At 38.5% G+C, this 14,862-nt stretch overlaps 2 protein-coding genes across 4 annotated transcripts in view; one reads left to right on the top strand and one right to left on the bottom strand.

The window, feature by feature from the left end:
• LOC130919347 (protein-cysteine N-palmitoyltransferase HHAT-like) overlaps positions 1–14,862 on the bottom strand; it is a 359,144-nt gene that overhangs the window by 238,387 nt on the left and 105,895 nt on the right. The window lies entirely within an intron of this gene.
• LOC130919418 (low choriolytic enzyme-like) lies at positions 622–12,540 on the top strand. Its single transcript, XM_057842109.1, has 8 exons — positions 622–706; positions 2,297–2,365; positions 5,988–6,155; positions 7,508–7,625; positions 7,708–7,886; positions 7,961–8,042; positions 9,377–9,501; positions 12,404–12,540. Coding segments are annotated over exons 1-8 (828 nt in total). The 3' UTR covers positions 12,406–12,540.

The raw sequence follows: 14,862 nt of genomic DNA on the forward strand, positions 1-14,862 counted from the left end.
TCAGAATAAAAAGTTTGGACACCCCTGGTATTTAATAATCCAATTTGCAATTTGTAATTGCCACACGATTTTAGTGGAAGAATTACACAAATGAAGTAATACAAATAAGAGGTTTCAATCATTTTAAACAAGCACAAGTATTCTTTCATTGGACGTGACTTTCCTTCTCGGACCATCTTTTGATCTGCTGTGAAAAAAGATGTTTTACCTACTTGAAAGACTTGAAAAACCTGCAAGATGACAACAAACAAAGTAACATCAAAATGCCACGTCATCCTGATCATTTCGTTTCAGACAGCTGTGCCATTCTCATGCACATTTGCATGTGTATGCATTAACCATATGTTGTTGATACGTTTTTGACTTTTGCCATCAATTCTGATCATCTATATTTGTTTTTCCTAGCAGAAAAAGCATATAAATCCACAGAGAGAAAGCTCTTCTATTGAGTCAATCCAGAGGAATCAAGGTAAGACCAGTTACGAATTATGGGATTGTCAATTACCTACACTTATACATTATTTTCTAAATAGAATTTACACATATTTACAGGTCTTCTACATGCATTTGTATAGATTATTTCTCTGAGCTTATCAGTATTTGTCACACAGATCTGCTGGAATGGGTTTTCTCAAGTTCTCAGCTCTGGCTGTTCTGTTGCTGTCTGCCTACTGTTGGGCTGACAATAAGGTAACTGACGTTAGAAGTTTTTAGGAAGGTTTTCAGATTGCAACGCGATACTATGTAATAATGATGAAAGGTTCAGTACACTAGGAATTGTGTTTTCCTATGCTAATCACCCTTATCCTCTGATTTACTTGATCATTAGCTACTACCAGGGGTGAATTTGTGCCGGATCCTGCCGGAACAAGATCCGGCACCCCTTGATTGTGGCCTCCCTGTGTTCAGGGACTTTTTTGGGCCGATCCGGCACCTCTCATGTATAGAAAATAATAATAATATAAAAACGTTTTTTTTTAAATTATCAAATAAAATAATAATATGCATGAATTCAGTTACAGAACATATCCCAAGAATTGCATGTTGTTTATAAAAAATTAACGTCCTTTGAAAGAGTCAGAGATTTGTAGATGCACTAAATAGCTGGACCAACAAATCACACACGTGACATAAATAAATAAATAAAATAAAAACTTTGGAAATTTCCAGGATCTGGGGAGCGAGAAGCCAGGATCAAACGGTATTTAAGCATGCCATGCCAAAAAGACAGTTGCATTTACTGTCTTTTTACAAAAAGAAGGAAAATGGTTCAACCGGCGATGAGGGCAGCTGCAGCGATCCTGCTAATGGGCATGACCAGGTGCAGCAGGAGGCTAGCGCCACAGCAGCTAGCCGGGTTCACGGACATCCAGCCAAGCCGGAGCAGGAGGCTGCTACCGTGGCAGCAGCTAGTCAGGTTTAGCACCACCCAAAGTGGGGGCTAGCTATAGCGCCAGCAGTAAGCCAGATGGATCACCAACAGCCGGAGCAATAGGCTAGTAGCATGTAGCCAAAAATTCAGGTTTGGGCAGCACAATTTGTAAGGCACAATTTGTAAAGCGGTGAGAACTTTGGGGCCTGAGGAGACGGGGGGGATGGAACTCGCAAAAGAACGGGTTTGTGTTATTGTAATCTCTTTTTTTTAAAAATGTCAAGTTAGACCTGTTGAGAATCTAATTGCTGACTGTGTACTGTAAGTCCCACCTGTGGTTATGTGGGCAATTGCCCATGTTGTGCAGAGTATTGCCTAAATAATTCTAAATTGTTGTCATAACATTTATACCACTGATATCATCTGAAGTTGAGGCTTGTAAGTCCCACAGCATGGCAAGTGGGCATATGCGTGTTGTTTTAGGTATCATTTTCTGCGTATGTTCCGGCACCTGTGCCCGTCTAGTCATCCCTGCGCTGTCATATGTACTGTGTGTTCCGGCACCTTATGATTTACAAATTAAGCACTGGCTACTACCTTTATTTACTATTTTGTCAAAGCTGAGTTGGTCGTTCTTTCCTTCCTACAATGCTACTTTGTGATTTAAGACACAGTACATTACCCCTTAACATTTTAAATACAGCTAAAAATGATCAAAACAAAAATTGATGTTTCTTGCCACCTAGATTTTAGTTACTTTTTTGCTGTTGTTTCACATTTTGCATTTCTAATTTCTAATTTTCCTTTCCTATACTTCCTCGTTGCTGTGCTATCCAAGCAGGCAGGTAGGTATCAAATGGTTTGACTTGTGCAAGGTTGGAAGCTATTCTTCTCCAAGTAAAATCATATTCACGTCACAAACAGATGATGTTGAAGAAGACCTGAGAGACCTTTCTGTGTCTGAACTTCTGGAGAAAGCCAACAGTAATCAGGGTGAGTGTCAAAACACCAAAGTGTATTTTCATTTATTTATTTATTTTTTAAACCTGTCCTGTTCAGCTGTTTGATACAGAGAATGGAAGTCTTAAGTGCCCGGACAGTCTGAACAGTTTTAATGTTTCACATTGAGAGTCTGACATACTCACATTGTGATCACTCAACATACCTCGTTTATTATGACAAAGCAGCGAACAGGAAGGGGCTATGGGGGAACAGAAGAAAAGAAACACAAGAAAAGAAAGAAAAACACAAACTACAACAAGAAATACATTGAACATCTAGAGCAATTCCTAATATGTTGGTGCTATCGTCAGCTAGATGTATTTCCGTTGACAACATGTGGGGGGCCTGTTGACCAGGGAAAGAGGGGGACGGGGGTGGGGGAGTCTATAAGCTAAATGATTGAAATGGGTAGAGTGTACACAAATCAGCTCTGTGAACATTGACATTGTGTTTGTCAACCCAGTAATCGTGTGAATCCCTTGTGAGTGTAAGCCCGTTGGCGACCAACCCTACGCCGCCCCATCACATCCAGCGACACGCGAGCCCCACCAGGCGCGACAGCCACGCAGACGAGCGGCCAAGTGTATTTTAATGCCGAGCCAGCGCACGGTACACGTGTTTTGAGTCCGCGTGGGCACGCCAGGTGCAAGTGGCAATTTTGTACAAGAAAGGTATAGATTTACAATGTTACAATGAGGACCAAAGCTTCCAAAATTTTGAAAAAAAAAGACAAATCTAAATGAGTAAAAATAATTATAATAATACAATAAAAGTGAAAATATAAAACACTATAAAGACAAAAAATCTGATTGAAAGGTGAAAAATAAATATGAGATTTAATACATGAATAAATCAAAGTCAAAATAAAATTGTATATGAATACTAAAATAAAAATTAGATTCAAAATTTCAGAATAAATTCAAAAATAAAGATTAGGTTCAAAATTTAAGAATAAATACAAAAATAAAGGTGGACATACATACTAATATATATATACCGTATATATATAAATTTAAAATCGATCAATAAATAAAAGCGCTTTGCTCTCATTCTTATTTTTAGTTTTTGGCATGAACGTAGACAAAAAAATATATATTATTCAAATGAGGGGGCAGTCTTAAGTGTGCTGAACTATTCACCTATTGGTCAATCGAATCGAAGTGCGTGGATCAATTAGTTAATGCCTGCCCGTACACGGCTGAATGAAACTAAATTATAGAACGGGTAATGAGCAATCAAAAAGTAAAAAAGACAATAAAGCCCTTTCATTTATTGATTGATATTTAGTTCAATTTATATTAATTTTTGTATTTTTGTATTCATTCTTAAATTTTTAATCTTATTATTTATTTTTGTATTTATATTCAGTTTTATTTGGACTTTGAATTATTTACAGTATGTATTTATCACCATATTCATGTTTAATCTTTGAATCTTATTTTTGCATTTATAGTCCTTTTTATTCTATGCATTCATTCATTTATTTATGTCATTTTTGGACCGCCAAATTTCTCTTTTTTTATACAGTATTTCTAGCACATTGGCTGTACGAGATGTCGCACACAGACGTTTGAAAATTTCCAATTGCCCATTTCACAGCATAGATTACAGTCCCGTATTTTCCGCACTATAAGGCGCACCTTCAATGAATGACATATTTTAAAACCTTTTCCATATATAAGGCGCACCGCATTATAATGCGCATAGAATAAATGCTAAAGTAGAGGCTGGGGCTATTTTATGCATCCATTAGACGGTGCTGCGCTAAAGGGAATGTCAACAAAGCAGCAACACAACAGCAGGCTAAAACATGTTGTGCAACATAGTAGAGGGGAACTTTGTTCTTTTCCACAGTCACCCTTTTTGTGTTAGATGGGGTATAATTTTTCCCTGTTTTGCAATGTATGCACTGTATTTGACCAGAGCGTGTATAAAGGCCAAAAACGCCTATGACTATACCTGCTACTTATGTTGACTTATCAAATATAAAACTATTTATTCAAATTTTGGAGGGGAATTTTTTGTCTTTTTGGTCCCAAAATGTTAGTTTATAATTGGTCAGTGAAGAAAGCAACAGTTTGGACATGATGGAGAGTGTTATTTGTGGTTTTCTTATTATAATGGTGTAATTTTGTAAGCCCGTTTTTGGTTGCAAATTTGTATGAATCTTTAAAAAAAACTGACAAGACTGAAAAAGGAGTTTCTGCTCTTGCACCCCTCTTTAAAAGAAACTGCTGTATTCTAAGATAAAACAACTGTTGTGTTTGATAGAACAATATGTCTATATGCTGCCATAGCAGATTCATGGCACATGAAGCCCCCAAACTAGTTCTAATTTCTCCATTTTACCCTGAAAACCCCCGTTTACAGACGTCGCGCAACCGCTTTTGTTTCAACCCAGCCATAAAACGAAGGTAATTAATTATATTTATTATTCAAAATGTCTGTCGTTTTTAGCTTAGAATCATTCATTGATGTCTCATATTTCGGTTTTTAAAAAAAAAAAAAGACACTTTAAAAAATTATTCACTCACATATTTTAAACTTTTAAACAAATTATGTCACAATGGAAAAAAAAAATGGCGTCTGTAAAAAAGTCACGGATATCTACTTCATAACTATCGCTTAATTGTATGTTTTTTGTTAGTGTCACATTTTCTCCGATATGTTAGATGATAAATGATTGATCCAAACAAAAAAAGTTGAAAAAATACATTTAAAAGGGTAAATATATGAAAAAGAACATCTCGACCACTCCTTGATGTCTGCGATTTCTGCATCGCGACTCTTGTTATATTACCATGTTTCACCCATAAAATCCCCCAAAAATCCAGCTGTGGCCATTCACAGCTGTGTCTTGACACTCAGTGATACATGCTACAGGGAGTTTTTGGATCAAAACAAAGTAAGCACACAATAATATCTTGTTAAAGTCGTGGCGTCTGTAATTTTGTTCTCACGTGCTCTCACCTCCAGATAGGGTTTTGCAGTTTAAAAAATATTTAAAAAAAAAAAAAATGCCATCCTGCTCAAAAATTTTCTTCCCCCAGAAAATTGAGATTTTAAGCTTTCCGATGATGTATCACACATGCAAAATCATGCAATTTTGAAAGTTGGCTAAATTGGGGGTCTCAGAGCGGAACTTCAAGTCACTTGAGTGTTTTCCGCCATATATAAGGCGCACTGGATTATAAGGCGCAGTCGGCTTTTGAGAAAATTTAAGGCTTTTAATTGCGCCTTATAGTGCGGAAAATACGGTCATTTGGGGAGACACTGACCAGATTCGTGCGATCTCCCCAGTAGGTTTGTTGTACTACCTCGTACCAAGCATGAGTCTACCTTCCAATGACCAAAATAGTTTCTCTTTTTGTCGGTTAGGGGACGTTCTGAGCTACAGAAAATGCTAAGAAGCCTCTTTATTGGTCCAGAAGAGCTGCAGTGTTCGCTCCTATATCCATTTTATCATGCCCTCTTTCGAAAATGGAGACTGCTCACAAAATCCAGTCCAAAATGTCCTTTCGACCTGATTTGCTTTAATCTAGATTTGAGTGATGTTTGAGTTTGAATTCAACAAGGAGTCAGCAGGCTTTCAACTGACTTTGATGTGTTCCAGTCCGTTCAGATGATGAGCCAGCCCTGATTGAAGGAGACATTGCCATTTACAACGATGCGAGACAACGAGGAAAGAGAAATGCTGACCCCTGCACCAGTCACGGATGCAAATGGGTAAAGTCGACTGATGGAAAGGTCTACATCCCTTACACCATCCAGAATCACCTTAGTAAGTAGTTCAATAATTCCTCTCGACATTGTGTTTGTCAAGCATAGATTAGAGTGGTTCTTAATTTTTTGTGGTTTTTTTTCTTTTTTAGTAGTAGTACAGTAAGTACTACCTCCAAAAATACTTGTCTTTTCACGAACAATGTGACCAAACACTCCTGGATGCAGTCAAATATTCCATCTTCTTAGTATAAATACTTTTACATGTGTTAAAATGGTCCCTAAAAGTTACCTAATTACACCTAGAGGTTATTCAAGTACACAGGTGTTTGCAAGATTTTTGAGATACTTCTCTGTGCGTATTAACTCATACCTCCAGTGGTCAACTGGAAATAACTATTTTTAAAAAGTTACCCAGGGCAATATCGAACAATATTGAACAGTTTGATTAATATTCAGTGTTATAATATTTAACATCTGGTCAGTGTTGTTTTCGTCAACAATGACAATAAGGACATTGATTAACATTGTTGACTAACAATTTTTTCATGACGACGAGGCAATAACGAGCAAAAAACGTGTCTTGGGAGACGAAAACATGAGACGAATGCCAGTTTTTATCTAAAGAGACGAGAAAGAGACGAAAATATGGCAATAATTTCCGTCATATGTTCGCAACGTGTCACATTTTTTGTGTAGTTAGCCTGCATCGTAGCCATGTGTGGTTGTGATCATCACACACTAAATGTAACTCGTAGTGTTATCATAGCATTCGCATTTGCGTTAGCATTAGGCCAATGCTAATGACAACTATTTTTACATACAATTTGTGGCGTCCAGGTGGGTATGATTAATTGAAAATAATGTAGTGTTTTCCTGATAAGTGTGTGTTATCACCACGTTGGTGTTGTCCTTGTAGACAATGCAATATGTGTTCTTCTGTCAATGTTCGTTCGAAATTGCTACAAACCTTTATTTTTTTATTTTTGGACAAAAATGTTTGAATTTTACTGACGAAAACATTTTGAGTAAACGTCAACTAAAACTAAATAAAATTAGTCTGACTTTTTGTTAACAAAAACGAGATGAAGACACATTTTGAAATGACTAAAAAATGACTGAGACTATTAAGTATTATTGTCCAAAAGACTAAGACTATGAGGAAAATTAAACGGGCTGCCAAAAACTACACTGCTTCTGGTCTTATATTTGCCAAAATTACACCCCTAGTCATTTTCATGCGCGCTGCCATATTAGGAACGGATGTGATGTCTTGTCGTTGACTGGCCAGCATACCAAGACACCATGATAGTAATCTTAAATGCTCTTTTAATTTTTTGACTGAAATTCCCTCAGAATATTTATCATTGTGCTATGAATAAAATACTAACCTTGGCTTCACTGTGCTGCTAGACTCCGATGAAAAGTCCATCATCACCCGTGGACTGGAGTCATTCTCCTCATTTTCCTGCATTCGCTTCAGACCCAGAGGCAGTGAACGTGACTGGCTGAGCATCGAGTCCCGACATGGGTATGAAAATGAAAGGGGGGGGAATCATAAAAACAATTGAGCACTTCGTTGTTCTCTTCAACTCAGCACTTATTCTGGTCAGATGCTACTCCTTTGTTGGTCGTGGTGGTGGAAAGCAGATAGTTTCTCTGGCTCGCCGAGGATGCCTTCATCATGGCACTGTCCTGCACGTGCTTCTCCACGCTCTTGGATTTCATCATGAACAGACACGCAGCGACAGAGACCGCCACATTAAAGTTCTGCTGGAAAATGTTCAATCTGGTACTCTCTACATTCAATTGTTAATTTGTATCTTCTGAATTCAAATAAGACAAACTGTTCTGTTTGTGTTTTAGGAATGGAGCACAACTTTAGGAAGATTTCCACCCTCAACCAGGGCACTCCTTATGACTACAACTCTGTCATGCAAAGCCACAAGTATGCACTGGGGCGTTGACAGGGATTTGGGACTCTACGGGGGTAAAAAAACAAAACAAGACTTCGGACTCAGCACGTTAATGTGGCAGACTCAGGATGTGCTGTGCCATCGACATATCGAGGTGGTTGCATAAGGCTCCAACTAGTGGAGGGGGTGCCCAATTGGTGTGAATAAAAAAATAATAAAAACACAAAGTGTATTTCAGTGTTACATATACGAGATATACAGTATTTATTCTTTTCAAAATTACTTCTACTCTGAATCCAAGACCGTGAGCCATATTATGACCCGGCGGCTTAAACCTCTTGTTGCTCTTTTTTTGTTCCTCTTGCACTCTTATAACAATCGTCATCTCACTTTGCCTGGCCAGAGTGTTCTCCCTGTATTTTTTATACACCGGGAGAACAGTCTGGGACCCGGAAAGTAACCGTGCAATCAGATTCATTTATTTGCGTGATGTGTTCTTAATGAGCAACGTCACTCTTGCGCGTCGGAAGTCATCTCCAAATCAACACAGATGGCGAACAGGAGAGCCGAGAATATGTTCCAATCCGCGGTAAATTCAGTTTTAAATGACCAAAAACACATCGAGTCACTAAAACCAACAGTCTGTCTCGTGCTAGCCATATTGAATAAACTTCTCCATTCTCCGCTCTCTCAGTATATTTATTTCCTCACGCTAGAGTTTGTCGCTTTACCAATGTCACGTACGCCCCTCGCTGATTGGTCCACTCCGCTGTCATTTTGTTGTGGCTTGCTCTGCCCTGGATATGTGATCCGCAGAACGGTCGCCGGACTCTATCGCTGGGACAGCGGTGAGCCTGGAGTTCCAGGGAACATCTCACTGTGTTAGCAGTTAGCGCTATTGATAAATGAATGTCTCATTTCTGTTGCTGTCAATACGACATTTAAGATTTTTAATATGAAAAGGTCCAAGCCCTCGGGTACTGATTTAAGAAAGCCATGAAAGAAGGTGGAGAAAAAACAGCTACTTTAAATAGTACTTTAATGCACAGAGCGAAACCTTTAAACACTCGTTTCAGGTGAACCACAAACGGCGACATTAAGTTGTGAAAATACAACATACTGGTATAGAATATATAAAATAATATATATTGTCATTTCAGGGTGGAGGCTCCAAGCTACACTTTCTCTTAGTGCACCTAGTTACCTGGGCAGATTTAAAATAGAATTTCATAGTTTCTACAGGCAATGTGCCCCTCTTGTTGCTCTCTTTACAGTACTCCTGAACTTACAACATTCAGAACCTATATGAATGTTTGCACTGTGAACATATTTTGGTTGAAACAAAGTGGGTTTTGTCATTTTATAGGTATGCTTTCTCCAAGAACAATCAGCCCACCATGCTCCCTATTCCTAACTCCAATGTATCCTTTGGCAATGCTCAAAAGATGAGCCGCAATGACATCGAGAGACTCAACAAGCTCTACCAGTGTTGTGAGTGAATACCTAATCTATCAACACTATCAACAACGCACCACAAAAAAACAACAACAACAAAAATAGTAGAATTTGAAATTTTAAGTCGACCCGGTTCACTAGTTTTCGCAAGTTTTGATGGAAACTTGTAAATACATGTTATCACCAAAGAGTCCAATTTCAAATGATCAGAACCTTGTTAAGTAAGCAGTACTCAACATTTGAAGTAAGCAGAAATTGTGATAAGAAAGCAGAATAACTTTTTTTTTTTTTTTTTTTTTTTAGGAAACTGGGCTTAACTTTAAGTACATCCACATATATTTACAGTGCCTTGCAAAAGTATTCGGCCCCCTTGAATCTTGCAAGCCTTCGCCACATTTCAGGCTTCACACATAAAGATATGAAATTTAATTTTTTTGTCAAGAATCAACAACAAGTGGGACACAATCGTGAAGTGGAACAACATTTATTGGATAATTTAAACTTTTTTAACAAATAAAAAACTGAGAAGTGGGGCGTGCAATATTATTCGGCCCCTTTACTTTCAGTGCAGCAAAACTCACTCCCGAAGTTCAGTGAGGATCTCTGAATGATCAAATGTTGTCCTAAATGACCGATGATGATAAATAGAATCCACCTGTGTGTAATCAAGTCTCCGTATAAATGCACCTGCTCTGTGATAGTCTCAGGGTACTGTTTAAAGTGCAGAGAGCATTATGAAAACCAAGGAACACACCAGGCAGATCCGAGATACTGTTGTGGAGAAGTTTAAAGCCGGATTTGGATACAAAAAGATTTCCCAAGCTTTAAACATCTCAAGGAGCACTGTGCAAGCCATCATATTGAAATGGAAGGAGCATCAGACCACTGCAAATCTACCAAGACCCGGCCGTCCTTCCAAACTTCCTTCTCAAACAAGGAGAAAACTGATCAGAGATACAGCCAAGAGGCCCATGATCACTCTGGATGAACTGCAGGGATCTACAGTATAGGTGGGAGAGTCTGTCCATAGGACAACAATCAGTCGTACACTGCACAAATCTGGCCTTTATGGAAGAGTGGCAAGAAGAAAGCCATTTCTCAAAGATATCCATAAAAAGTCTTGTTTAAAGTTTGCCACATGCCACCTGGGAGACACACCAAACATGTGGAAGAAGGTGCTCTGGTCAGATGAAACCAAAATTGAACTTTTTGGCCACAATGCAAAACGATATGTTTGGCGTAAAAGCAACACAGCTCATCACCCTGAACACACCATCCCCACTGTCAAACATGGTGGTGGCAGCATCATGGTTTGGGCCTGCTTTTCTTCAGCAGGGACAGGGAAGATGGTTAAAATTGACGGGAAGATGGATGCAGCCAAATACAGGAACATTCTGGGAGAAAACCTGTTGGTATCTGCACAAGACCTGAGACTGGGACGGAGATTTATCTTCCAACAGGACAATGATCCAAAACATAAAGCCAAATCTACAATGGAATGGTTCAAAAATAAACGTATCCAGGTGTTAGAATGGCCAAGTCAAAGTCCAGACCTGAATCCAATCGAGAATCTGTGGAAAAACCTGAAGACTGCTGTTCACAAACACTCTCCATCCAACCTCACTGAGCTCGAGCTGTTTTGCAAGGAAGAATGGGCAAGAATGTCAGTCTCTCGATGTGCAAAACTGATAGAAACATACCCCAAGCGACTTGCAGCTGTAATTGGAGCAAAAGGTGGCGCTACAAAGTATTAACGCAATGGGGCCGAATAATATTGCACGCCCCACTTTTCAGTTTTTTATTTGTTAAAAAAGTTCAAATTATTCATTCATTCATTCATTTTCCATGCCGCTTTTCCTCACGAGGGTCGCGGAGGTGCTGGAGCCTATCCCAGCTAACTGGGGGCAGTAGGCAGGGGACACCCTGAACTGGTTGCCAGCCAATTGCAGGGCAAGTTCAAATTATCCAATAAATTTTGTTCCACTTCACGATTGTGTCCCACTTGTTTTTGATTCTTGACAAAAAATTAAAATTTTATATCTTTATGTTTGAAGCCTGAAATGTGGCGAAAGGTTGCAAGATTCAAGGGGGCCGAATACTTTTGCAAGGCACTGTATATTAGGATAAACCGAGTGGGATTTAAATGTGTGTCTGATGACAGCGTAACACATGGTCAAATGAGCTAAATAGCCTTTTGAAGGAATCATGAGTTAAGCTAAGGCTACATTTACACAACTTAACATTTCAAGTTGTGCTTACCACATTTTTCGGTCTATAAATTGCAGTTTTTTTCATAGTTTGGCAGAGGGTGCGTCTTATACTCTGGAGCGACTTACAGTATTTGTGAAATTATTAACATATTATGATATCATTGTTGCTTGTTAGCATGTTCTTTATGCTATAGTTATCTGAATAACTCTTAATAGCTGTGTTACACTAATATACCAGGCATGTTCTCAGTTTCTTGTTCATGCGTCATGTAATGTCAGCCTGTTGTTCTCTATTGTATTTTTATTTTGAATTGGATTTAAAGATGTCATGTCTGTTCTTGGTGCTGGATTCTATCAAATAAATTTCCTCCGCAAAATTGCGATTTATACTCCGGTGCGACTTATATATGTTTTGTTTCCTTTTCATTGCACATTTTTGGGCTGGTGCAACTTATACTCAGGTGCGATTTGTAGTCTAAAAAATGCAGAAGTCAGAATTGTAAGTTTTGCCCCATAACAATCATTCAGATCCAAGTTACAACTCATTTTATCAAGTTGATAAAGATGAGTTATGAATCAGCCAAATAAGTAACTGATGAAAAGTTTAAAATTTGAGGTGTTCTACTGTCAAATCTTTGCGTTATCACATCCTTTTATTTTTCACAGTGTACATTTAAGATATTATGCAGTATATTCTTTCTAACCGGACAAAATGTTCACTATTTCAGAGGAAACCTGTCAAAATGCTGACTGGGGGCTTCAGCGATTGATTTTCCCCAACCTTGAGGAATCCCATTGGGACTTCAGAACTGCATTTGTGAACTCAACAGTAAACTCTGTGATTTAGCAATAAATCTATGTGAACTTCTATTCACATGAAATCTATTTTTGCCATTGTGTGTCCTTTTTTGATTCATTTTTTTTTTTCATTCATTTCATTAAGGTGTATTAGATTTAACTTCAGTTGACATGATTGCTAATAGTCCTGGAGTTCACTTTTACCAATTTCTCTAAACTCCAATAAAACAAACACACAAAACAAAAACAAAACCCATACAGAAAGCACTATCGCTACAACACATTCATAAAGAAGCTAAATTGTAATTGATAGCTTTCCCAAGTATGTAGTCTAGAAAAAGTCACCGATGGTTCTCGGTGGAAATCCACCGTGTTTAAATGCCCAATGACGAACAAACCATATTGCTTGGTGCAATTCTAAGGCGCCCGTTGATGGGCTCTGGAATTAGGGGGGTGTATATTATATAACATATCTAAAATGTGATTTATTGCGATACTTTGTAGCCCAAAAGGTTATCGATACGCTCCTAGCAAAAACAGGCATGCAAACTGGTTAGGGGTGAAAAAGGTGACAAAGTAACATGGACACACGGCATATGCAAAAAAGTGCATTTCATAGTGCAACCAGAGACATATCGAATTAAAAACAGTACATAATAATTTAACATATACAAGTCAATCTCTCATCCTGAAATCAGAACATATAAGACGCATTAAGTATCAAATTATACAAAATCTAAATTATAAAATATACAGTATGTCCCATTCGCATTAAGCAGAGAACAGCTGTACAGCATAAAATATAAATGTACAGGTACAGTATAAATTCCATTCACTTAACTATTATGTGTAAGATAGATAGATAGATACAGTGGGGAGAACAAGTATTTGATACACTGCCAATGGGTTTTCCACTGCCCATTGGCAGTGTATCGAATACTTGTTCTCCCCACTGTAGAATAAAAAAATAAATAAAAGTCTTCAAAAGCATTAACTGTAGTGATCATAACTTTATTTACATTCAACCAAAGCAATTAGTCCCATGGTCCTTAACTTCGATTGATAGGGCATCATACTGGATAAACAGACGTACACCTGTAGGCTGTATTATGAACGGGGGTGTGTACGAAGAACGCGGGAATGGGGGTACTTTCAAATGCAACCTGTAGCGGAGCTCTCCGGGTTGATAAACTCTCGATGGCTAAACGAATGAAACGACCTCCACAACAAGGCAAAACTCTTCCCTTTATGTAATTATCGGAAAGTATAGAGGGGCCTTAAATAACTCATTGTCAAAAATAACTGGTGACCATTCAGAACTTTACTGACAAAGCCCTGAACATGACTTGTATGGAAGGCACTAGTTCATCACTCTAGTTACCTCATTGCTCATGATTTTTGTTTTTTATCGTTGACAAGCGCTTTACAAAGGGGCCTTAAATAACTCGTCACAACACCAACTGGCGACAATTCAGATCCCAACTGACGTTCGCTAACTTTACTTACAAAGCCGTGTGTGAAAGGCGCTAGTTAGCCCCTCCGCAGTTAGCGCTACCTCGCGTAACCGCGTTCTACGAGGCGGTGAAATATCGAGGACTATCTGAAGTCAGTTATCAAGAAATTAAGCGAATACTTGTGTTATAGACACCATTACAAGCGCAGGAATTGATCGAACAACACGATTGAATGATTTATGAAGACTATTATAGGCCGTCACTCAAACTTTTAGCTTTAAGAAGTTAACCATTTTTGACATTAATCCCTTACCTTGCCGCAATTTTCAACGGGTCCGGGCAAGAAGCTGGGATGGGGAGGGGTTCCGCCTCCTCATTGCTGATTGGTGCTAACTGTGCTCACTATTGTCAGTCATTTGTTGTCACGAGAAGAGAGTGGCGGGGATAGGTCTAGGTCATCGGACCAGAGTGTAGTTTTGAGCATGGACTACAGTTTTGAAGTTAAGTTTCACTCGCTCGTTGACAGACGCCCCTGACCCCCCCCCCCCCCATTTTTTTTCTCCTCGGATCTACGTGATTCAGAAGAATGACCCATTTTGATTTCCAAACGGCGAAATTTCGCCGAAAGGCGGCAAGTTTGCATGCCTGCAAAAATCAATAATGTTGTTTTAAAAAGGTGTCACTGTTTGAAAAACAAAAGAAGGAACAAACATGTTGCTACCAAAATCTTCCATTACAATAATGTCTATGTTGGCTCACTGGCTGCAATTGACAGCACTAAACATCCATACTCAAACATACTTAGTTTGCACTTAAACTGCTGGCCAAAAGTATTTGGCACCTCTACAATTCTGTCAGATAATGCTCAAATTCTCCAAGAAAATGATTGCAATTACAAATGCTTTGTTAGTAATGTCTTCATTTATTCTGCTTGC

Source organism: Corythoichthys intestinalis, chromosome 1, assembly GCF_030265065.1.
Source record: "Corythoichthys intestinalis isolate RoL2023-P3 chromosome 1, ASM3026506v1, whole genome shotgun sequence".
In the NCBI taxonomy this organism is placed as follows: Eukaryota; Metazoa; Chordata; class Actinopteri; order Syngnathiformes; family Syngnathidae; genus Corythoichthys; species Corythoichthys intestinalis.

Excerpts from the sequence above, each read along its gene's own strand:
- LOC130919418 (XM_057842109.1), top strand. The coding sequence starts at position 622 with ATGGGTTTTCTCAAGTTCTCAGCTCTGGCTGTTCTGTTGCTGTCTGCC. Across the intron at positions 2,366-5,987 it reads GAAAGCCAACAGTAATCAGG|TCCGTTCAGATGATGAGCCA; the intron begins GTGAGTGTCAAA and ends GATGTGTTCCAG. Across the intron at positions 6,156-7,507 it reads CACCATCCAGAATCACCTTA|ACTCCGATGAAAAGTCCATC; the intron begins GTAAGTAGTTCA and ends CTGTGCTGCTAG.